The sequence below is a fragment of the Rhinopithecus roxellana genome, chromosome 5 (assembly GCF_007565055.1).
Source record: "Rhinopithecus roxellana isolate Shanxi Qingling chromosome 5, ASM756505v1, whole genome shotgun sequence".
Lineage (NCBI taxonomy): Eukaryota > Metazoa > Chordata > Mammalia > Primates > Cercopithecidae > Rhinopithecus > Rhinopithecus roxellana.
Window position 1 is genome coordinate 38,704,051 of NC_044553.1, and position 26,782 is coordinate 38,730,832.

At 36.9% G+C, this 26,782-nt stretch overlaps 1 protein-coding gene across 4 annotated transcripts in view; it reads right to left on the bottom strand.

Annotated features, from left to right (window-relative positions):
* Positions 1–26,782, bottom strand: part of DMXL2 (Dmx like 2) — a 187,634-nt gene that overhangs the window by 113,268 nt on the left and 47,584 nt on the right. For all 4 annotated transcript variants that reach the window (XR_004057317.1, XR_004057318.1, XM_030930656.1 and 1 more), the window contains exons 3-7: positions 21,672–21,743; positions 18,031–18,109; positions 17,064–17,199; positions 16,323–16,389; positions 17–195 (exon numbers count right to left, since the gene is read on the bottom strand). Coding sequence is in view for 2 of the 4 variants with exons in the window: in XM_030930656.1 (XP_030786516.1) it covers positions 17–195; positions 16,323–16,389; positions 17,064–17,199; positions 18,031–18,109; positions 21,672–21,743 (533 nt within the window). In the remaining 2 variants the exon portion in view is untranslated. The remainder of the gene's footprint in view (positions 1–16; positions 196–16,322; positions 16,390–17,063; positions 17,200–18,030; positions 18,110–21,671; positions 21,744–26,782) is intronic.

A 26,782-nucleotide genomic window follows, 5' to 3' on the forward strand; every position in this document is an offset into this window, starting at 1 on the left:
GATTCATTCATCTAACCTGGGCATATACTTGCTAGTTTTACGCCATGAAAAACCTGTCACAGCTCGGGGATGTGCCAAGTAAACAAAGGAAAATTGAGTAGAGGACTGTCTCCTTTTCACTTCATGATGATCCTGAGGTATAATTGAAGACTTCCAACCAGTCATAGGATACCATACTTTCAAAAGACAATCATCCTGAAAAATATATAGGTCAATATAAAATTAATTTGTACATACACAATTCAAAATTTAAGTGGTTTGAAGAAGTTTTAAAAATTAAGCTATATCTGAAAACTAAAAAGTGACTTATACATAACACAAAACTTATCTTAAAATTATGTTTATTAAAGAATACTATTCTTGAAAAATAAATGAACCTATATCAATCTTTTCTGTGTGATAGTGTTTTTCAAATGCAGACTGATGTCAAATTTCCCCATTTAGACATAAACTGCTCAGTGCAGAGAAAAGATTCTGATGCCAGCCCCTTGGATAAGTTAGTTAAGAAAGAATTAGAAAGACTTATGCTATCTTTTCAGTAATTGTTATTCCTTCCTTTTTGAAGTAGTCTATCACAGTGAAACCCTTCACCCTTCACCTCACGAATATGAATTGTTTCTTGCTCTAAATCAGGAGTCAGCAAACTTTTCTGCAAAGGGCCAGATGGTAAGTAAGTTAGGCTTTGTGGGCTACACATGTCTATGACGCAGATTCTTCTTCTTTCCTTACAACCCTTTAAAAGGTAAAAAAAAAAAAAAACTTTCTCAGCTCTTGGACCACAGTTCTGCGATCCCTACTCTAAGTGATGAGAAAGCATGCAGGTAGCTGTCACCTCTATGTCCACTTAAAATATTTACAAGTATAACAATAGGCACTGACTTAATCATTTTACTTAGTTCTAACAATTTAGTTAAAGGCTAAATAATTGTATTTTAACAAACTATCCTTTATAGTGCTTTATAATCAATAATAAAAACTGCTTTAAAGGGAAATAAATGTTATCACTTATGCAAAAAGATAACCTCTGAGAAATTTTGAAATTACGTATTCCTGAAAAGTATGCATTGGTCCAAATATTTTCATCTGGACTAGACAGACAATTCTGTTTTTTCCATCTTGGTACTCATTCTCAAATTATGCTGCATAATGAAACATACATTTCCATTAATGTCTCATTTTTTTGGATATTTTAATTATACAGCAAATCTTTTAAGTGCTTGCCCTCAGACAGCAACTAGCCACAATATACTAGTTGCTTTCCTCCAAGTGTCTTCTTCAGCATAGCATCATTTTCACATGATCAAATTTACAGCACATTCTATGCAGTGGTTTCAGACTATGTAACACAGAAATTCTAGAGGTACCTGAGAGCCCCTCAAAAGTCACAATGAAATACAAAGAGCCCCACGAGCAGGTGATACTCTAGCCCTTCTCCCACTCCCACCAAGCTCCCCCTCAAATGAAGCAGTCCCTCTTTCATCTGTTATTGTCTACAACTGTAAAACCACAACAAAATTAATCACTGATAACAGAAAGATATCTAGAAAATTCCCATATATTTGAAAACTAAAACCTTCAAAATTACAGGGGAAAAGTTTAAATATGTTGAAAATATGAATGAAAATGAAAGTACAACATATCAAAACGGGAGAGTAGTAGTTACCTGAGTGCATGGGGGAAACTCCTAGCTTTTTTTTTTTTAAGTTCACTTTTGTTTAGTGTTTTTGTGTTATTTATTTATTTAATTTCCATAGGTTTTGGGGGAACAGGTAGTGTTTGGTTACATGAATAAGTTCTTTAGTGGTGATTTGTGGGATTTTGGTGCACCCATCGCCCAAGCAGTATACATTGTACCCAATTTGTAGTCTTTTATCCCTCACCCTCCTCCCACCCTTCCTTCCTTGTCCCCAAAGTCCACTGTATCATTCTTATGCCTCTGCATCCTCATAGCTTAGCTCCCACTTATGAGTGAGAATATATGATGTTTAGTTCTCCATTCCTAAGTTACTTCACTTAGAATAATGGTCTCCAATTCCATCCAGGTTGCTGCGAATGTCATTATTGCATTCCTTTTTATGGCTAAATAGCATTCCACGGTGTGTGTGTGTGTGTGTGTGTGTGTGTGTGTGTATATGTATATATATCACAATTTCTTTATCCACTCATTGACTGATGGGCATTTGGGCTGGTTCTATATTTTTGCAGCTGCAAATTGTGCTACTATAAACATGCGTGTGGAAGTATCTGTTTCATATAATGACTTCTTTTCCTCTGGATAGATACCCAGTAGTGGACACCTGGATCAAATGGTAGCTCTACTTTTGTTCTTTAAGGAATTTCCACACTGTTTTCCATAGTGGTTGTACTAGTTTACATTCCTAACATCAGTGTAAAAGTGTTCCCTTTATATCACATCCCCACCCACATCTATTATTTTTTGGTTTTTTGGTTATGGCCATTCTTGCAGGAGTGAGGTGGTATCGCATTGCAGTTTTGGTTTGCATTTCCCTGATCATTAGTGATGCTGAGCATTTTTTCATATGTTTGTTGGCCACTTGTATATTTTCCTTGCAGAATTGTCTATTGATGTCTTCAGTCCATTTTCTGATGGGATTGTTTGTTTTTTTCTTGCTAATTTGTTCGAGTTCCTTACAGATTCTGGATATTAGTCCTTTGTCAGATGTATAGATTGTGAAGATTTTCTCCCACTCTGTGGATTGTCTGTTTACTCTGCTGCTTCATTTACTGTGCAGAAACTTCAGGAAAGGATATGACAAAAAAAAGGCAACCACAGACCAATATCCCTGATGAATACAGATGCAAAAATCCTTAACAAAATACTAGCTAACCGAATCCAACAGCATATCAAAAAGATTATCTACCATGATCAAGTAAGTTTCATACAAGGGTTGCAGGGATAGTTTAACATTCACAAGTCAATACATATGATACACCACAAAAACAGAATTAGAAACAAAATCACATGATCATCTCAACAGATGCAGAAAAAGCACTTGACAAAATCCAGCATCCCTTTATGATTACAACCCTCAGCAAAATCAGCATACAAGGGACAACCCTTCCCTTAAGAAATCTTCTCATCCTAGCCCTTGAAAAACCCAGTTTTTCACTCAAAGGCATAATCTTCTCTCAAAGAAAATGCTGCATTTTTAATTATAAATTGACAACTTATAATTGTATAAATTTACAGAGTACGAAGTGATGTTATAATTCACAAATATAACACGATAATTACGTCAAGCTAATTAACATATCCATCACCTCAAATACTTAACATTTTTTATGGTGAGAAGACTTGAAATTTACTCTTAGTAATTTTAAAATATACAATATTCTATTACTAACTATATTCACCATACTGCACAAAATAACTCAAAAGAAGAAAAGATATATTCCATTTTTTGAAGAAAACAGGATACTTAAATTATTTGCAAATTTTACAAAATAACCAAGTGTCATTTTTTAAAGTGTTCCAATACAAACATTTTGAACATAAACAAATAATACTTCAGCAAACATCTCCTAGTAAGCAAATCAGAGAAAACCAATTCTTGAACTAAAGATTTAATCAGGTATGTTTTGTGCGGGAAAAAAGGCTCTTTAGTAAGTAAGTTTTATTTTAAGCTCAGATAGAAATTTAAAATACTCTTAAGCCTAAGAAAAATTTAATTTACCACATTTATAAAAAATATATCTTACCAGCCAAAGTCCTCAATGAACTGTAATATTAAAAATCCTGGAAGTAACTGAATTTGAGTCTCACAACACCTGAAATAAAATCCTGTCATGTGTAGCAGAGGCGGTGGAAAATGCCTTCTAGTGGGAGATCCACACAGTGACCATCTGTTTCATCAACTCAAATTTGGCTTTATTAACAGAAGCAAAACAAATTGTACCAAAAAAAAAAAAAAACTGCCCAACATTCCAAAGTTACTTTCTGTTCTTTTTATCAGGATAATCTTAATCAGATGCGGTATATTCTCAAAAATGTGAGAAAATAGTTTTTTTAATTCAAGACACATTTGCTCAACCTCCACAGGATCCTCACCAGAAAAGCATTCTTATCTTTCCATAAGAATTATGAAACACTTAACTCTTAGGATAACTGAATATAAACAGCTTAGGGAGACGTGACTAACACAATGGAAAAAACACTCATCTAGAAAATAAAATTTTTGTGGACATTTTGACAGTCCATATGTCTCTTTCAGGGAAGGGTAGGCATCCTGTAGTTTGTATCAAGCTACTATTCTTAATTCAATCTAATTACATATATTTTAATATGTTTCATAAGAACCAATTATTATACATTTGATTATGTCCAGAAACAGATTTATTAAAGAGCCAAATTTCACTCTAAGCAAACTCAATGGTTTTCCAACCATTCTCAGGATCAAAAACAAAATCAGTCCTCAACATACTAATAGATAATGATGATGTGCCATAAACTGCCTGTACAACTATGAAACAGTTACAAGATTCACTCAAACAACAAGTATTTATTGAACAAAGCTACTGTGTGAATGGCTGGGGATATAGCTGGGGCAGAGGAAGACACGGACATAATAAAATGTATTTCCTCATCCCACAGAGCTTATTCTCTAGAAAGGAAGGCAACATTAAGTAAGGATATAAATTATTGTTTTAATTACAGTTGTGATAAGCACTATAAGAAAGAAGCAGAGGGTACCAGGAAAGTATTTAATTAGGAGATTTGACCTTGCCTGGGAGATCAGAGGATTCCTTAAGGAAGTGGTATTTAAACTGAGAGTTGAAGGATACATAAAAGATGACCAGGCAAAGAAGCAGGAAGGCTCGGTATTCTAGGTATTCCCTAAACAAAGAACAGCACATAAAAAGACCTGGAAGCAGGAAAGAGCTTGGCATATTCAAGGCCTTGAAAGGACATCAGTGTGGTAGGCATTAAGGTGGGAATGAAGCTGGAGAGGCACAGAAGGGTCAGATCAAATAGCAGAGCCTCACAGGCCATGGTAAAGATCATAATCTTCATTTTAGGAGCAACAGGAGTCATTAAAGGGTGGTGAAAAGGAAAACGGCATGTTCAGGTGGCTGGCTCCTGAGGGCAGACCGATGAGAGGACATCTGCGGGACATCACTTTAGGGACTACTGTAAAGGTCCGCAGCCCCGAAGATGCTGACACAGGCAGTGGCAGTGGAGGGCAGAGATGTGGACTTCATCCCTTTTTAAAAACCTTAGCTTCTTCTGTGATCACTAAGATCATTAATTAAAACTTTATGATTCCACAAAAGTTTCTTTGCTTTAATTTATGCAGTTAGGCCTCTACTATCTACAGATGTTCAAACTGTTCTCCCATATGTTCTAGGTCATTTGACAAAATTAATTGACATTCCCTCCTTGAACTTTTTTTCTTGGCTTCTCTAATGTCACATTCTCCTGGTTTTCCTTCTATTTTAGTGGCTACTCCTTCCCAGCATGCTTTGTAGGCATCTCCCCTCTCCATCATTTCTTAGTGTTTGAGGATCCTGGGATTTGATCCTGAGTCCCATTCTCTTCTCTGACACACATTTTCTCCCTAATTTCATCCAGACCCATAACTTTAAATACCACCTTTGGATAAAGAATTCAAATTGCCAAAGAACTCCTGACTCTCTTATCCTATCTGATATCTTAACCCAGATGCATCTCAAACTTTGGTCTAACCACTACACTCCAGCTTTCTGTTGTTCTTTAACAAGCCCTGCTAATTCCTATTTCAGAGCATTTGCACTTGGTGTTTGTTCCCTTGGCCAAAACACTCTTTCCCCTGAACTTCAGTTGTCCCCTTCGTAGTATTCAATTCTCAGTTTAAAGGTATCCCCTCAGCAAAGCTTTCTCTAAAGATCACCCACTCTAATAGACACCCAGTCACACTACCACATTATCCTGTCTTAGTTTTCTGGAAAGCACTTGTTAATACTTGATTTTTTTTCTGTTTTTCCTCACCAGAAGTTAAGTCCTGTAAGAACAAAAGCCTTGTCTGTCATCTTCATCATAAGATTGCCAGCACACACAACAGTTTAGGGTATATGGTGGTGTTCAAAAGAATATTTGCTAAACATGTGAATGAAGGTTGTTAATTTCAGATATAATTTCAAATCAATTTTTCCTCCAAAATGCACTATCAATTTTACATATATAAAGTCTATCATGATATGAATACGACTATAAAAGATTCTCATGTGCCTTACCAGTGTAGATTGCTAGAATTCTAAAATGCATTTTCTTTGACCAGTTTATATGATAAAAAAAAAATCAATGTATATGTTAAAGTACAGTTGATCCTTGAACAACATGGGTTTGAACTGCACATGTCCACTTACATATAAATTTTCTTCTGCCTCTGCCACCCAAGAGAGCAAAACCAACCCCTTCTCTTCCTCCTCTCCCACCTACTAAATGTGAAAATGATGAGGATGAAGACCTTATGATCATCTATATCCACTTAATGAATGCTTAATTTATTTTCTCTTCCTTAAGGTTTTCTTAATAACATTTTTCTTCTCTTCCTTAGAAGAGTATAGTATATATTGGATGCCACATGCAGGGTTTAAAAAAAAAAAAAAAAAAGTACAGTATATAATACATATACAAAATGTGTTAATTTACTGTTTATTTTATTGGAAAAGCTTCCAGTCAACAGTAGGCTATTAGTAGTTAAGTTTCTGGAGACTCAAAAGTTAGACAGGGATTTTTGACTGTGCAGGGGGTTGGATTACCTAACTGCCATGTTGTTCAAGGGTTAACAGTACACGAGTCAAGGAAAACTTAAGTGTACACAATACCTGCCCATGATCAGAGTGCCATTAATGATATTTAAAAGGAGGCAACAGGAAAACATGCTCCAAATGATGCACAGTATGTACAATAACCAAGATGACATCAGCAATGACTAACTGGGAATATTATAAGGCTGGATTCCAGTATGACTCTCCAGCAGCTCTCTGACCACGCTGAACTAGTCCTATATTAAATCATCCATAGGTTCACCTATTATGGACTTAAGTCAAAGGAATGATTGGCTTTATTAATCACTTACTAACGTGGTAATCCTAAGAAATATGAGTAACAAAAAAAAGGCCAAATCTGTGAGTTTTTTCAGTCAAATTTTAGGAGTAATGGGGTATTTGTTTTTAAAGATCCAAAGTTTTAAAGGTGACTGCCTAGTTTTAGAGATCAAGACATGAATTACGCAAAACAAAATAAAAAAGGAAAAAAGGACATGAATTATATTATTTCTCAAACTGTTTTTCCTGTGATTCTGGTAAGTGTTCCCTTCATGAGAAACCCACGCTTCTCAAATATTACAGAAAATTCTTCACATGTCTCTACATTTCTATCCAGAAACACTATGTTTTATTATTTGTAGATTATTGAACTGGCTTATCAAAATTTCAGTGTTTTATTTTTGAAATCTAGTTTAACAACAGTGAGGCAAACTAGCTGGAGTGGAGTGTGCAGGGGTGAGAGTTAGCAGGAGATAAGGCTGAAGCAGTGACGAGAGTCCTGATAAGCATGGAGCAGGCTAAACCATCACAAAGACTTGGGCTTTTGGTAACTGAAATGGAAAAACTTTTGACAGTTTTGTACAGAATAAGAGTAATAAGATCTGACAACATTTTAAAAAGATCACTCTAGGCCAGGCGCCGTGGCTCACACCTATAATCCCAGCACTTTGGGAGACCAAGGTGGGGAGATGACTTGAGGCCAGGAGTTCAAGACCAGCCTGGTCATGATGATGAAACTCCATCTCTATTAAAAATACAAAAATTAGCCAGGTGTGGTGGCACATGCCTGTAATCCCAGCTACTAGGGAGGCTGAGGCACAAGAACTGCTTGAACCCAGGAGGCAGAGGTTGTAGTGAGCCAAGATCGCGCCACTACACTCCCGCCTGGGCGACAGAGCGAGACTCCGTCTCAAAAAAAAAAAAAAAAAAAAAAAAATCACTCCACCTGCTGGTTTGAACACAGATGGTACAGAAGTGCAGCAAAAATTGGGAAACCAATTAATTTAATACAATAATACAAGTGATAAATAATGGTGGCTTCAACCAGATTATAAGAGTGGAGGTGGAAAGAAGTAAGCAAATTGTGGATATATTCTAAAGGTGAGCCATCAGGGAGTAGACTGAGGGGGTGGGGAAGTGGAGATCAGGGGCGAGGTACAGGCAAAAAATACAAATTTGAATGTCATCAGCATACAAAAATGGTATTTAAATGGCATCAGAAACTTTTGAGACTAGAAGAGCCCTGGGTACTCCAACATTTAAAAGTAGAAAAGATAACACTAACAACTAAGCAGGGGTAGCCAGAGTTAAAAATAAGCAGAGCACAGAAGACTTTTAGAGCAGTAAAAAGACTTATAAAATTGATAAACTTATAAAATTGATATAAGTAAAAAGACTTATAAAATTGAGATGAATGAAGAAAGAGGGAAGGCACAAATAACTAGTATCAAAACTGAAGAAGAAATCATTATACATGTATTATAGATATTTAAAAATACGGTGTTTTACACAATTTTGTGCCAATAAATTTGAAAATCTAAATAAAACCGAAAAATTATAGGTAAACACAACTTACCAAAACTGACATGCAAAAGAAAAAGAAAATCTGAATAATTTAAAAAACTGAATCCCACAAAGAAAATTCCTGATCCAGATGGCTTCACCAGCAAATACTTAAGAATAAAACTGTATCAATCTTACATAAAATCTTCACAAAAGAGAGCTTTCCAACCCATTTATAACGCCAGCATAACATCAACATAAAAACCTGTCAAGGACATTATGAAAATGGGAAAATTATTGGCCGAATCTCACTCTAACACATAAATCTTAAACAAAAGATCAGCAAATCAAATCCAACAAGGATAATACATTATAATGAAGTTGGGATTGTTCCAGGAATACAAGGTTTATAAAATCGGTCCATGTATTTCATCTTATTAAAAGATTTAAAAGATGGTCAGACGTGGTGGCTCACACCTGTAATCCCAGCACTTTGGGAGGCTGAGGCAGGTGGATCATCTAAGGTCAGGAGTTTGAGACCAGCCTGGTCAAAATGGTGAAACTTTGTCTCTACCAAAAATATGAAAATTAGCTGGGCATGGTAATGGGTGCCTGTAGTCCCAGCTACTTGGGAAGCTGAAATGGGAGAAATACTTGAACCTGGGAAGCTGAGACTGCAGTGAGCTGAGATTGTGCCACTGCAATCCAGCCTGGGTGACCGAGCGAGACTCTTGTCTCCAAAAAAAAGATAAAAATTGTCTCATTAGATGCAGAAAGAATGCTTGCTCAAATTCTGTATCGTTTGTGGTTTAGAAAAACAACCTAGCAAACAACAAATAGAAGGAAAGTTTACCTGAAAAAAAAGTATCTACCACAAACATCAACAGTAAACATTGTATTTATGATGACACAGTGAAGGGTATCCCTTTGAGACTGGGAACAAGAAAAAGATACCTGTTATCACCACATTTATTCAGCACTCTACTAGAGGTCCTAGACACTGTGGTTAAAAAAAAAAAAAAAGGAAAAATACGAAACATGGGAGAGTGACAAAAGATGAACTAGAGCTTTCATTATTCATAGATGATATTATTGTGTACATATAAAATCCAAAATTATCTACAGAGGAATTATTAGAATTAATGAGTTTAGTAAGGGTGCTGGGCATAAAGCCAATATACAAAAACTGCATGTCTATATACTAATAACAATTATTTTTCCAAAATTTACATAATGACTCCATTTATAACAGTATCAAAGACATCAAATATCTAGGAATTAATCCCAAAAGATATCTGGGACCTTCACAGAGAAAATTATAAAACATTACTGAGGAAAAAAAGGTCTAAAATAAATGAACAGATACATCATGTTCATAAATTGGAAGACTAAATATAGTAAAGATGTCGATTCTCCCCAAACTGACCTATACGGTCAACGTAACATCAATCAGAAACATAAGAGGTGTTCTGTTTGCTTTGTGAAATTTATCATTTATTCTAAAATTCATATAGAAATGCAAAGGGCCAAGAATAGATAAGATGATCTTAAACAAGAAAAGAGGGTAGGTATCAAGACTTAAATTAAAGCTATAGCAATTAAGTCAGGTGGCACTAGTACAAGGAAAGACCAATGAACTAGAGAAAAGAGCCCAGAAACAGACCTACAGAGATATGGACATTTGATTTTATGACAAAAGTGGTAATGTAGAACAATGAATAAAGGGAAGATTTTTTCCAATAAATTGTTCAAGACAACCAGATATCCATAAGGAAAAAACAAAACTTGACCTTCTTCAAATCACACCTAAACATTATTTCACATAGATTTTAGACCTAAATGTGAAAGACAAAACATAAAATGTCCATATTCTAGACCAGAGGTTCTTGGCCTGAGGTCCTCTGACCCAAATGTCCTGTGGATAGACTACAAGATATAAAAGTTACTTTTGACACATCATTTGTATCCCATCATGCCTTACCGTTTTGGTGTGCCAGTTTCAACTGCAAGCATCTACATCTTTTTGTCTGAAGTTTTCCAGGAGCTGGTTATGAGTGCTGAGAACTGATGCCTGGCCCTCACCCGCCTTCAACTAATATGTGTGAAGAACATGTGTAAGGAACATGATGCAAGTGAGGAACACGGGCTCCCAGAGGACCCAGAGATTCAAGCTTCTTAATACACTTAACAAAGGTTATTAAGTGCCTTTACTTCCCTGCCTCCAATCCAAAATATTTCGTGTGATCATTCCCCCATATTAATTACTTACACTTGAATCCTTATCTCAGGGTCTGCTTCTGAAGAAACCAAGAAAACTGAGACCCAAAGGTACCACGAACCTTAATGGGGAAAAACGATTACTTATTTTCATAAATGCTAACTGAAAAAAACAAACCAAAGTAGTAATGGCAGTACATACGACTATGTCTCTAACAGAATCAAAGATGTTTTCATATCACATTTTTTTACACTCATTTCTACTTTGAAATTGTTAGTTATTGGAACTGCTACTAAACAGCACATGATTGCAGTCTTCCTGTCTATATTGTTCATGCAACCGTTAAGCAACTACCTCTGTGCCAACTAATTGCTGAGCAATAAAACAGTAAAGTTTAACGTTTCTACAACTAGAGATCAACCCAAAAAGCCTTCAGTGAATTTTGTTGTTCTTGGAAAGCCTATCCTCACCTTATAAAGTGAGATATTGAAGTTTTAATTCCACATACAATAGCTAAACACAATTAAAACTGCCCATATTTTAAGTGCAATTTTTGTTACTGAACACATTAATTTAAAAGTACACAATGTCTCTATCACAAATGTATTTTTTAATATCTTGAAGCTGTATTTCAATAATTTATTTCTTTTGCAATGCTACATATTTTATTTTACGTGTTTAAAAACATCATACTATGAGGAAGGTTATTATAGGCTTCACTAGATTTCCAAAGGAATTCACAGCACAAAAAAACTTAAAACAACTCTGATCTAGAAGCTTATATAACATATGAAAATCCTCAGAATCTCAGAGTAGGAAAAACTTATTAAATAGGACTCAGAAAAACACTGATATATTTGACATTAAAATCAAATATCTCTATTCATCAAAAGATACCCTTAAGAGAACGAATGAACAACTAATGGAGTGGGAGAAGATCTTTGCAAAACATGTAACTGACAAAAAGCTCATATCCATAATAAAGAACTCCTACAAATCAACAAAACACCAAAAACTATTTTAAAAACGGGCAAGGAACTTGCCCAGTTACTTTCTTTTAAATCAGTCATCCAAATACCCGATAAATAAATGAAAAGGTATTTAGCCTCATTAATAATCAGGGAAATGCACTTTAAAACTACAAGGAGACCAGGCACAGTGGCTCACACCTGTAATCCCAACACTTAGGGAGTCCAAAACAGAAGGATCGCTTGAGGCCAGGAGCTCAAAACCAGCCTGGGCAACATAAGGAGATCCCATCTCTACCAAAAAAATAAATAAATAAAACTTAGCCAGCCATGGTGGGCATGCCTGTAGTCCCAGCTACTCAGGAGGCTGAGGCAGGAGGATCGCTTGAGCCCAGGAGTTCAAGGTTACAGTGAGCTATGATCAACTGACATACTATACATATGTGTGTATGTATATATACATGTTACATATAACATATAACCCAGCAATTCTATTCCTATGTATATATCCAAGAGAAATCCACACAAGAGCCTAACAGACATGTGTAAGACATCTGCTGCAGCATTATTTAATACATGTCAGAATGGCATGGCAGATCAGTGGGAAAAGAATGAACTATTCAGTAAATGTTATTGAGACAACTTTCATTTGGATTAGGGACTTAATTATAAGAGATTAAATTTTATGATTTTAGGAGAAAATAGAATACTTTTATAGCATCACAGTAAGAAATTTTCCTAAACAAGATTCAAACTACATTTAACCCACAATATATTGTGGATATTTTTGTAAAATCTTTATACTTCAAAAGTAGATACTTAAATATTTACAGACAAATGACATCAGTGACACAAGCCTAAATAACCCAACTGGGGGAGAAGTAGTACAGATGAAATAAGATTGGCTGAGTGATAACTGCTGAAGCTAAGTGATGGGTACAGAGGAGTTCAGTACATTTCTGTTCATGATTGAAGAAAACTTTTTTTAATTTAAGTCATCACAAATAAAGGGAAAAGAGACCAGCCTGGGCAACATAATGAAATCTTATTTCTACAAAAAAAAAAAAAACAAGCAAACAAAAAAAAAACTAGTGCACACCTAGATGGTGCACACCTGTAGTCCCATCTGAGGTAGGAGGACTGCCTGAGCCCAGGAGGTCGACACTGCAATGAGCCGTGATTGTGCCACTGCACGCTAGCCTGGGTAACAGATTGAGACTCAGTCTCAAAAAAAGAAAGAAAAAGAAAAACACAAACTCTGTGAAGTCCAAAACTGTGGAAAACTAAATATTATCTTATTTGGGAATTTAGATGAATGAAACTTTTTAAAATAAAATAATAAACATGAAAATCAGGATTCTGGTTGCCTGGGGTGGGAGGAGAGGAAGGAGATGCATGGAGAAAGATAAAGGACCCATTTGTTTCATGTTCTTTGTCTCAAGTTGAGGAGCAGGGTACATGTGTATTTGTTTAATTGTTTATTATATCTGGTTTTTTTTGAGACGGAGTCTCGCTCTGTCGCCCAGGCTGGGATGCAGTAGCCGGATCTCAGCTCACTGCAAGCTCCGCCTCCCGGGTTCACGCCATTCTCCTGCCTCAGCCTCCCGAGTAGCTGGGACTACAGGCGCCTGCCACCTTGCCCGGCTATTTTGTATTTTTTAGTAGAGATGGGGTTTCACCATGTTAGCCAGGATGGTCTTGATCTTGTGACCTCGTGATCCGCCCATCTCGGCCTCCCAAAGTGCTGGGATTACAGGCTCGAGTCACCAGCGCCCGGCCTGTTTATTATATCTTATACAACATGTTTTATATATACTTTTTTAATTTATGAAATATTTTGTAATTTAAAAAAAATCAGAGCATTTTAAAACCTCTTAAAAACTAAAAATTTAATAGCAGAAAAAAATTACTTTGAAGTTACATCTGAAAAGTCCCCCAGAAATTAAAAGAAAAAGATGAACAAGTGGAAAACAGTAAAGGGGGAAAATACTAAAACAGAGAATTAGTGTAAAAGTACCCATATCTGAATAAGAAAAGATCCAGAGAGAGAAGGAAATAACACAAAAGAAATAATACAAAATAATCTCTCAGAATTGAAAGACATGAGTTTCAGATTTAACAGGTCCCCCAGATGTTGTGGTGTTAGTTGGATAGTATTCTTTGGCTTTGGTTCTGGGTGACAGAAGAAGAGTCGCCTTCATACAATTTCTTCAGCCACTTTTATTCTTCAAGTGTCAGCACTTCACTTTCATTCTTTGTCAGTGTCAACAGTGTCTGTGAGTTACTCATTGTCTTAGGTTGTGGTTGATAGCAGAGGCTGTGGTGAGGCTTTGCTGCAGACAGGGACACCAGACAGGCCAGTTCTGGGGCACACGTGGTGGCAGAGGCAGGCCAGGCATGCTGGCCCTTGGGCTCCCAGGCAGCATACATGGACACCAGCAGTCACAGGTCCAGGAGGACCAGTCTTTGGGCCTACAGTCAGCTTGCTCAGGTGCCAGTGGTTATGGAAAACAGCATGGAGTTTTCTCCAAAAAACAAAACTAGAACTATCATACAATTCATCAATCCCACTACTGGGTATTTATCCAAAACAAAGAAAATCAGTATATCAAAGGGATAGCTCCACTCCCATGCTTACTGCAACACTATTCACGATAGCCAAGATATAGAATCAACCTAGATGCCCAACAGTAAATGAAGGGATAAATGAAATGTAGTAAATATACACAGTGGAATACTATTGGGCTGTACAAAGGACAAAATCCTATAATTTGTAGTAACACATATGGTCATTATGTTACGTGAAATAAGACAAGCACAGAAAGAAAAAATACCACATTTTCTCAATCTTATGTGGCAGCTAAAAAAGGAGATGAAGAGAAGTTGGTTAATTGGTGCAAATACACAGATAGATGGAATAACTTATAGTGGTCAATAGTACAGTAGGGTGGCTATGGTTAACAATAATATATTCTATATTTCTTTTTTTTTTTTTTTTTTTTTTTTTTTGAGACGGAGTCTCGCTCTGTTGCCCAGGCTGGAGTGCAGTGGCGCATCTCAGCTCACTACAAGCTCTGCCTCCCGGGTTCACGCCATTCTCCTGCCTCAGCCTCCCCACTAGCTGGTACTACAGGCCCCCACCGCCACGCCTGGCTAATTTTTTTTGTATTTTTTTTTTAGTAGAGATGGGGTTTCACCATGTTAGGCAGGATGGTCTCGATCTCCTGACCTCGTGATCCACCTGCCTCAGCCTCCCAAAGTGCTGGGATTACAGGCGTGAGCCACTGTGCCCGGCCTGTATATTTCAATTAACTAGAAGATTTGAAATGTTCCCAACAAAAAAGAGATAAACATTTGAGGTGATTGATATCCTAAATACTCTAATTTGACCATCATTACACATTACACATGTATCGAAATATCACATGTATCCCACACATATATCAATAAAAAAAGTTTACTGAGATACAAGATCGAGGGTCAGTGATTTTCAACCCAATTCTATGTCTGAGAAAATCAAGCGTAAGAAAAAAATCTTTCAGACATGTAAGGCCTGAGAAGTGTTTTTTCCTATTCACCTTTCTTCAGGAACCTATTGGGGGATACTGCCATCAAAACAAGAAAAAAGGAAGATAAATGATGCCAAGAAACAGAAAATTCAACAAAGGAGAGAGGCAAAGAGAATTTCCCAAAGTTGGTAAAATAAAACCCGAAAATGGTAGCTCTGCTATTTTAGACTGGTAGAGCAATTAAGCTGAATGAGAGCAAAGAGAACTCATGTTCCCAGAACACCTCCTATGTGGGATTATACTGAGAACAGAGTCAAAGCAGTTCTAAGGATGAATTAGGTATATAGGGAAAAAAGCAAACCGTAAAACACAGTAATTATTATCTCCAAAGTAATTGCCATTAAGAATATTCTGTACAATCTTAATAATGTAAACAATAACTATGATTTACCCAAAATCATGAGATACCTACATCAGTAAGATAGGAGCAAGTGAAATGAATATGTGTATGTATTAGATTTGAAGATGAGGTTGGGGATATCAACCCCTTCCCTTTATCAAGCTAAAGCCTCAGCTTCTACGGTGGGAAGGCAAAAAATAATGCACATAACTCAGGGGGCTGGGCAGAGAGAATCAAGAAATGGGAGCACTTCAAGTTACTCAAGGACATGGAAGGAAATACCAAAATATTCAACTTGACAAATAATTGCCTCCTGGACACAGGAATTAGCGTGGGAATAATGAGGCAAGGAGTACATCTTCTCATTGTGAATCCAGTATTATTTTACTTTTTAAGTTATGTACATACGCTATTTTTAAACACAAAACTTAGTTTTTAAAAATGCAAATGAGCCAAGGTCAAATAAGAGTAACAAGAATAGCCATTATTTCCCTAGTGCCTACAACCTGTGAGCACACCACCAGGTCTTTTACAAACACCACTTGTATTCTTCAGGCCAGCTTTGCCAAGGAGGATTAGCCCAGTTTTACAGATGAAAAAACTGAAAATAAAAATAAATAAGGAATATTTTTAATTCCTTCATTGTTTCTTTCACATGTTTTTGTTTGATCCTTTACCTTTCCAGCAGTAGCAAAATATTCACCATCAGGAGACCATTCCATCAAATGTACAGATACTGAGGTTCTAAAAAAGAGAGTTAGGCAATTAGCACTTTTAAAATCTGGTGTACTGTATATAAAAATGGTCAAGATGAAATTTTTGTAATATCAAAGTCAGAATCCTCAGAATAAGACTGTTTTTGCTTCCCTAAAAATATAAACAAAATATTTCACCTCCATAACAATATAAATTAATTAAAACTAATCCAACATTCACTTTGGGAAAAGAAGAATGTAAGTAGCATGAATACAGTATATCTCCACCTACATGTCCCACCAACATCCTAAATATAACATGTTAAAAGCTGAGCTCATCATCATCCCTGACTAGTCTTTGTCACATAATCTATATGACTGTTAACAGTACATCTTCCACTTGAAAGAGTGGCTGGCAACTTTCACATCTTCCCCCTCCCCATCCTTATCTCAACCTATTAATGAGTAATTCCTATGTATCAACCCTGTCAACTCCTGTCCTGGGGCTATAACTATGAAAATACTTTCATCCTTTTTTTAAATGATTAACTAGCACAAATTAAAGAATGCTATTATACGGGGTTTGGTTAGAAAAAAAATCTACTTTTTAGGCTTCTAAATGCAATGGTACCATCAAAAAATAAAGATCTTTGTGAAAGGAAACATATTTTAGGAAGCATTTGCTTTTAATTAATGAATATAACAATAGAAATAGACACTAACTTGCACTGCCAGATGCACTTCCAATCATTTAAAACAGGAGGAATTTTATTATCAATTTCTTCCTCCTCTTCCAGAATATCATCTCCTGGAGGAGCCCACAACTGAATGGAATCGGTTGCTGTCAACAGTCTATTATCTGAAAATTAAAGAATGTTATGATGAATAGGCAAATATTATATAGGGAAATACATGCACATGGGCTTCTGTTTAGATCCGTAAACTATTAACATTATGTGAAAAGTAAGCAATATCGCCAATGAAAAACACTTGGTATATATTTTTTAAAGTCCCTTAGAAGAAAAAAAAGAATCTTCCGGACAACAAAGAGTAGTTCTTAAGGAAGATTTGAGAATAACAAAGTAAAGCTTACTGGCAAAGAGCTATTACTATCAAGCAAGTCAAAAAAACTAACAGCAAATGTATTAATAGAATAACAAACTCCCCAAAACTCTGATATATACCACATAAAATGTCCTCAAAATATAAGGCATAACTACAAATTAATAAAATGTGGTTTTATACATGAAATATAAAAATAATCCTTATTAATTGTGAATATAAAAAGGGACAACAGCTATTATCATTAGAGGTTCCTAATTTTTCAAAATTAAAGATAGTAATTTCCTGATACAAATGATAAAATGAGTTCAAGTTTTTTCGGTCTCTGTTTTATTTCCAATGTGTTTCTTAGCAAATACAACAAGAATAAAGGGCAGCACACGTTAACTAGGAAACAAATCATAACTGTTTCTTGAAATAAAACACTGAAAGGCAGGGGAAAACACAGAATAGTAAATTAAGCATTTTACAAAGCACTGTATACCAAGAAGGAAAAATTGTATTTGTCAACAAAAAGAAAATACAATATATTGATCATTTTCGTTTTATGGGAGACTATATCACATTTTTATCATACATTTAAAACAAATATTTAATTTAAATAATTTTAAATCTGATTGCTAAATACCTTGAGGATCCCATGCTAAGTTGTATGTCACAGAACTCAAAAAAAACTGCCCAGTTTTAAGCCACTGGCACTTGAGTTGCTGAAATATATAGACGAAAAGAAATAAGAAAAAAGAAAAAGATGTTTTTAAAATAATATCCCAAAACACTACCATTTTATCATTTTCTTCAACTTAAGACCTTATGATCTGAAACAAAGATGAAAATATTTCACTATTATTTTCATATACTGTTTTAACATAACTTTCACTGGTTCTACTACTATTTATTATACCATATTGAGCTCCTTGCCATGCCCAAACAAAGCAGGTTCTCTCAGGCTTCCTTCCATGCCCATAAATACCTTCTTATATTTAGGATATCCTATTCCTCACGTCTCCAACTGCAAACCCCTATCCTTCCACTAAGATTAGCTAACTCATCATCTCTGCTATGAAGCCTTCTCTGACATCCTGGCAGCACCAATACCACTTTTACATTCTGCCATTATAACACTGATCACATGGAATTAGTATTTGTTTATACATCTGACTCTCCCATTAAATTGCAACTCTTCAAGGACAGAAACTGTGTCATAACAATTTCTGTTATCTTCAGAGTTTCTAATGGCTGGCAATAAAGATGTTAAATAAATGTTTATTAACACAAAATAAATGCACATTAGGAAGAAATGCAAATTGTCATAATCCCATGGACTCAATGTCTAAAAGAAACCTAGATATATCTCCCCAAAAGTCAACCCATCTGCACTATATTGTATATATAATCCACAAACTTTGTATCTGAATTTCTATCCTATTTTCTTAATATTTTCATTCTAAAAGGTGATTTAAAGTTTAAAAGTCAAAAACCTTTGACATGAAATACATTCTCTAAGTAAACAAAAGTTTATATATTTCTTTGTAGTACATAAATATAAAATGTCCTTTTGTGAGAGGACATTTTTGAAAAGCTTTGCAAAGCTATGTTACCTTAGGCAAGCTATATGTTAACTGCTTGGCAAATAATACTTTTTAAACAGTAATGCCCTTTCGTGTTATAGTATTTTAAGAATATTTAACAATTTTTAAATGTATACAAGGTTTCCTGACTACCTCGAGGCAGAATTTTAAAATACAGCTGCATTCCAACAGTCTGGGAGGCCATGACAGGAGGATTGCTTAAGGCCGGGAATTTGAAACCAGCCTGGGCAACATAGCAAGACCCCCATCTCTATAAAAAATTTAAAAATTAGCTGGGCATGGTAGCTCATGCCCGCAGACCCAGCTACTTCGGAGGTTGAAGCGGAAGGATCACTTCAGCCCACAAGTTTGAGGTTACAGTGAGCTATGATCACACCACTGCATTCCAGCCTCGGTGACAGAGCAAGACTCTGTAAAAAAAAATGTGTCGGGGCCAGGGGGGTGGGAAATGTGTGTATGTATCTGCAAACCCTGCACTTCATTATCCAAAAATAATTTTACATTTTATAATCAGAGAAAATGTTAGTTTTAAACCCTACCACTGCTGACCAAACAACAATCACAACAGCATAACACGATTTTAAATACTGTTCAACGAATCTATTTTAGTGTAGTAATTAAATAATTCTTAAAATTATAGACATCCCTAACACCATTTCCTTTAGTGTTCCTTAGAGTGTAATCTGTGGAGCAAGTATCTTGAAGAAATTTGGGGAATGAGACATGGAAACCTAAATTTTTAGTATGTGCTCTAGGTGTCTCTTAGGTAGTCCAAAATTTGATATCCATTTCATAATACTATTGTAGGGAAAGATTAATACTTTAATTTATACTGCTTTAGGGGAATGTAAAAAGATATATCAAAATACATATATTTAATGAAAAAATTCCAAAACCATTTGTTTTAAGGCATTTCACTTAAAAATATACTTTAAATATTACTTGTAAATATATACTCAGCATTCAGATTTAGCATTTGCAATTTTGATTATTTGTGAGTGATAGTAAAAATTTAATGCATGCAGTACTTTTTAGTTCTAACCACATTAGATGTTTTGAACGTTAAGTAAGACAAATATAATATAGCACCCAGTGTGAATCTGAATGGTTCACAATGTGGTATGCTTAACCATTTAGCTGAGCTGGTAAGTGAGCTTTTTAAACTCCTTCATTTGACCAACATTTAGGAATACCTACTATGTTCCAGATACTTTTTTTTTTTTTTTTTTTTTGAGATGGAGTCTTGCTCTGACGCCCAAGCTGGAGTGCAATGGCACAGTCCAGGCTCACTGCAACCTCCACCTCCTGGGTTCAAGCGATTCTCTTGCCTCAGTCTTCTGAGTAGCTGGGATTATAGGCGTGTACCACCACACCCGGATAATTTTTGTATTTTCAGTAGACACAGGGTTTCACCACGTTGGCCAGGCTCATCTCAAACGCCTGACTTTGTGTTCCACGCGCCTTGGTCTCCCAAAATGTTGGGATTACAGGTGTGAGCCACCGCATCTGGCTGTTCCAGATACTGCTCTAAGTACTGGGGATTCATCAGTGAAAAAAAGAAACAAAGTTTCCTACCCTTATGTACCTTTAGATAACATTCTACATAGCAAACAATAATAAATAAATGCTGTAAAAAAATTTTAAATAGCAAGATAAGCGGGGGTACAATTTTTTAAAGGGTGGTCAAGGTAAACCTCATTGTCAAGATATTAGTGAGCAAAGACCTAAAGGATCTATGGGAGCTATCCTTGGAGATATCTGGAGGAATAACATTCCTGACAAAGGAAACAACCAACACAAAGGCTCAAAGAGGGAAGGTTAACTGAGAAACAGTAAAAATGCCAATGTGGCCAGAGTAGAACCAGAGAGGACAAGAACTTAGGAGGTGACCTCTGAGACGTAGTAAGTGTGGGACTGCGTAGAAGGGAAGTCGTAGTCTACAAAACACTTTTGGCTTTTTATCTGAAAGAAGTACGGAGCAGCTGGGCATGGTGGCTCATGCCCATAATCCCAGCACTTTGGGAGGCTGAGGTGGGAGGATCGCTTAGCCCCAGAGTTCAAGACCAGCCTGAGCAACACAGGGAAACCCCATCTCTACAAAAAATTTAAAAATCAGCTGGCCATGGTGGTGCATGCCTGCAGTCCCAGCTACTTAGGAGGCTGAGGTGGGAGGATCACTTGACAGGTTGAGGCTGCAGTGAGCAGTGATCATGCCACTGCACTCCAGCCTAGGGAGAGTGAGACCCTGTCTCAAAAAGAAAAAAAAAAAAAAAAAAAAAAGAGAGAGAGAGAGAAATATGGAACGATTACAAACTTTTAGGCAGAGAAATGTCACGACCTGCTCTATTGAGAATAGAGACTGGGGTTGAAGGCAGCAGGAAACCAGATTATCAGATAGAGATTAGTAATCCAGATAAGAAATAAGAGTAGTTCAAACTAGGGTAGCTCTCATTTAACACAGGAAATCTCAATTTGCAATATTCTAGAGACTTGGGTTTCTAAAAGCACTAGGGATGTATCCCCAGTGAATGTAAGGATCCTAACATAAAGCACTAGACCAATTTTTCACTGATACTCTAGTCTATGTTCAGCACTAGCTCCTAAGGAGCCTTTATTAACATCAATTGGATTCTAAAGTTAACTAGATTCTAAAAATATTCTATTATTGGTTAATACTTACACAATTTCTTTTATGAGAATTTATGCCCAAGGGCTCAAATATACAAACAGCATTACCATATGAAGCTGCAATCTAAAAAAGAATAAATATAGCATTAATATCTAGAAAAGGGTAAAATAAAGGTATCTTCCTTTTCATAATAATGTATAAACTGATTACATATAATATAATCTCAATACAGTATTCATGGTTTATTTCCTTCCATAAATATACCTGGAAGTGTACTGGAGTTAAGAGTCTCTCCTCTGTTATCAAAAAATTCAGCAGGCTTTATTTTACACATCAAATACAAGGCTGATCTATTCAAACAAATCATATTTGGATGGACAGCTGGCAAGATGGCCGAATAGGAACAGCTCTGGTCTGCAGCTCCCAACGAGATGGATGCAGAAAGCGGGTGATTCCTGCGTTTCCAGCTGAGGTACCAGGTTCATCTCACTGGGACTGGCTGAACAGTGGGTGCAACCCACGGAAAGTGAGCTGAAGCAGGGTGGGGCATTGTCTCACACGGGAAGTGTAAGGGGTTGGGGTATTTCCCTTTCCTAGCGAAGGAAAGCTGTGAGAGACTGTACCGGGAGGGACAGAACACTCTGGCCCAGATACTGCACTTTTCCCACGGTCTTCACAACCGGCAGAACAGGAAATTTTCTCTGGTGCCTGGCTCAGCGGGTCCCACCCCCACGAAGCCCAGCAAGCTAAGATCCACTGGCTTGAAATTCTCGCTGCTATCACAGCAGTCTGAGGTCGACCTGGGATGCTCGAGCTTGGTGGGGGGAGGTGCATCCTCCATTGCTGAGGCTTGAGTAGGTGGTTTTACCCTCACAGTGTAAACAAAGCTGCCGGGAAGTTTGAACTAAGCAGAGCCCACCAACAGCTCCCTGAGACAGAGCCCCTGGGGGAAAGGGTGACTGTGGGTGCAGCTTCAGCAGACTTAAACGTCCCTGCCTGACAGCTCTAAAGAGAGCAGCAGTTTTCCTAGCACAGCACTCGAGCTCTCATACAGGACAGACTGCCTCCTCAAGTGGGTCCCTGACCCCCCGTGTATCCAGACTGGGAGACACCTCCCAGTAGGGGCCAACAGACACCTCCTACAGGATAGCTCTGCCTAGCATCTCCCAGAGGAAAAAACAGGCAGCAATCTTTGTTCTGCAGCCTCCACTGGTGATACCCAGGCAAACAGGGTCTGGAGTGGACCTCCAGCAAACTTCAGCAGACCTGCAGCAGAGGGGCCCAACTGTTAGAAGGAAAACTAACAAACAGAAAGGAAGACTATCAACATCACCAACATCAAAGAAAAAAGGTAGATAAATCCATGAAGATGAGGAGAAACCACTGCAAAAAGGCTGAAAATTCCCAAAACCAAAACACCTCTTCTCCTCCAAAGAATCACAACTCCTCACCAGCAAGGGAACAAAACTGGATGGAGAATGACAAATTGACAGAAGTAGGCTTCAGAAGGTGGGTAATAACAAACTCCTCCGAGCTAAAGGAGCATATTCTAAACCAATGAAAGGAAGCTAAGAACCTTCAAAAAAGGTTAGATGAATTGCTTAGAATAACCAGCTTAGAGAGGAACATAAATGACCCGATGGAGTGGAAAAACACAGCACGAGAACTTCATGAAACATACACAAATTATCAATAGCTGAATCGGTCAAGCAGAAGAAAGGATATCAGAGATTAAAGATCGACTCAATGAAATAAAGCGAGAAGACAAGATTAGAGAAAAAAGAGTGAAAAGAAACGAACAAAGCCTTCAAGAAATATGGGACTATGTGAAAAGACAAAATCTACGTTTGATTGGTGTACCTGAAAGTGATGGGAAGAATGGAACCAAGTTGGAAAACACTCTTCAGGATATTATCCAGCAGAGCTTCCCCAACCTAGAAACACAGGCCAACATTCAAATTGAGGAAATACAGAGAACACCACAAAGATATTCCTCGAGAAGAGCAACCTCAACACACATAATTGTCAGATTAACCAAGGTTGAAATGAAGGAAAAAATGTTAAGGGCAGCCAGAGAGAAGGTCGGGTTACCCACAAAGGGAAGCCCGTCAGACTAACAGCAGATCTCTGGGAAGAAACCCTACAAGCCAGAAGACAGTGGGGGCCAATATTCAACATTCTTAAAGAGAAGAATTTTCAACCCAGAATTTCATATCCAGCCAAACTAAGTTTCTTAAGTGAAGGAGAAATAAAATCCTTTACAGACAAGCAAATGCTGAGAGATTTTGTTACCACCAGGCCTGCCTTACAAGAGCTCCTGAAGGAAGCACTAAACATTGAAAGGACCAACTGGTATCAGCCACTGCAAAAACATACCAAATTTTAAAGACCATCAATGCTATGAAAAAACTACATCAACCAACAGGCAAAATAATCAGCTAGCATCATAATGACAGGATCAAATTCACACATCACAATATTAACCTTAAATGTAAACGAGCTAAATGCCCCACTTAGAAGACACAGACTGGCAAACTGGATAAAGAGTCAAGGCCTATCAGTGTGCTGTATTCAGGAGACCCATCTCACATGCAGAGAAGCATATAGGCTCAAAATAAAGGGATGGAGAAAGATTTACCAAGAAAATAGAAAGCAAAAAAAAAAGCAGGGATTGCAATCATAGTCTCTGATAAAACAGACTTTAAACCAACAGAGATCAAAAGAGACAAAGAATGGCATTACATAATGGCAAAGGGATCAATTCAACAAGAAGAGCTAACTATCCTAAATATATATGCACCCAATGCAGGGGCACCCAGATTCATAAAGCAAGTTCTTAAACACCTACAAAGAGACTTAGACTCCCAAACGATAATAGTGGGAGACTTTAACACTCCACTGTCAATATTAGACAGATCAACAAGACAGAAAATTAACAACGATACCAGGGCTTGAACTCAGTTCTGCACCAAGTAGACCTAATAGACATCTACAGAACTCTCCAACCCAATCAACAGGGTATACATTCTTCTCAGCACCACATCACACTTATTCTAAAACTGACCACATAATTGGAAGTAAAATACTCCTCAGCAAATGCAAAAGAATGGAAACCATAACAAAGAGTCTCTCAGACCACAGGGCAATCAAATCAGAACTCAGGATTAAGAAACTTACTCAAAATCTCACAACTACATGGAAACTGAACAATCTGCTCCTGAATGACTACTGGGTAAATAACAAAATGAAGGCAGAAATAAAGATGTTCTCTGAAACCAATGACAACAAAGACACAATATACCAGAATCTCTGGGACACATTTAAAGCAGTGTGTAGAGGGAAATTTATAGCACTAAATGCCCACAAGAGAAAGCAGGAAAGATCTAAAATCGACACCCTAACATCACAATTAAAAGAACTAGAGAAGCAAGAGCAAACACATTCAAAAGCTAGCAGAAGACAAGAAATAACTAAGATCAGAGCAGAACTGAAGGAGATAGAGACACAAAAAAACCCTTCAAAAAAATCAGTGAATCCAGGAACTGGTCTTTGAAAAGATTAACAAAATACAAAATACATAGACTGCTAGCCAGACTAATAAACAGAAAAGAATCAAATAGACACATTAAAAAATGATAAAGAGGATATCACCAGCGATCCCACAGAAACACAAACTACTATCAGAGAATATTATAAACACCTCTACACAGATAAACTAGAAAATCTTGAAGAAATGGATAAATTCCTGGACACATACACCCTCCCAAGACTAAACCAGGAAGAAGTTGAATCCCTGAATAGACCAATAACAAGTTCTGAAATTGAAGCAGTAATTAATAGCCTACCAACCAAAAAAAGTCCAGGACCAGACGGATTCACAACCGAATTCTACCAGAGGTACAAAAAGGAGCTGGTACCATTCCTTCTGAAACTATTCCAAACAATAAAAAAGAGGGAATCCTCCCTAACTCATTTTATGAGGCCAGCATCATCCTGATACCAAAACCTGGCAAAGACACAACCAGAAAAGAAAATTTTACGCCAATATGGCTGATAAACATTGATGCAAAAATCCTCAATAAAATACTGACATACCAAATCCAGCAGCACATCAAAAAGCTTGTCCATTACGATCAAGTTGGCTTCATCCCTGGGATGCGAGGCTGGTCCAACATACACAAATCAATAAATGTAATCCATCACATAAAGAGAACCAATGACAAAACCCACATGATTATCTCAATAAATGCAGAAAAGGCCTTTGACAAAATTCAACAGCGCTTCATGCTAAAAACTCTCAATAAACTAGGCATTGATGGAACGTATCTCAAAATAATAAGAGCTATTTATGACAAACCCACAGCCAATATCATACTGAATGGGCAAAAACGGGAAGCATTCCGTTTGCAAACCAGTACAAGACAACGATGCCCTCTCTCAACACTCCTATTCAATATGGTATTGGAAGTTCTGGCTAGGGCAATCAGGCAGGAGAAATAAATAAAGGGTATTTAATAAGGAAAAGAGGAAGTCAAATTGTCTCTGTTTGCAGATGACATGATTGTATATTTAGAAAACCCCATCATCTCAGCCCAAAATCTCCTTAAGCTCATAAGCAATAAACATACGAAAAAAAAAATGCTCATCATCACTGGGCATTAGAGAAATGCATATCAAAACCACAATGAGATACCATCTCACACCAGTTAGAATGGTGATCATTAAAAAGTCAGGAAACAACAGATGCTGGAGAGGATGTGGAGAAATAGGAACGCTTTTACACTGTTGGTGGGAGTGTAAATTAGTTCAACCATTGTGGAAGACAGTGTGGCGATTACTCCAGGATCTAGAACCAGAAATACCATTTGACCCAGCAATCCCATTATGGGGTATATACCCAAAGGATTATAAATCATTCTACTGTAAAGACACATGCACATGTATGTTTACTGTGGCACTATTCACAATAGCAAAGACTTGGAATCCGCCCAAATGCCCATCAATGACAGACTGGATAAAGAAAATGTGGCACATATACACATGGAATACTATGCAGTCATAAAAAAGGATGAGTTCATGTCCTTTGAAGGGACATGAATGAAGCTGGAAACCATTTTCTCAGCAAACTAACACATGAACAGAAAAGCAAACACTGTATGTTC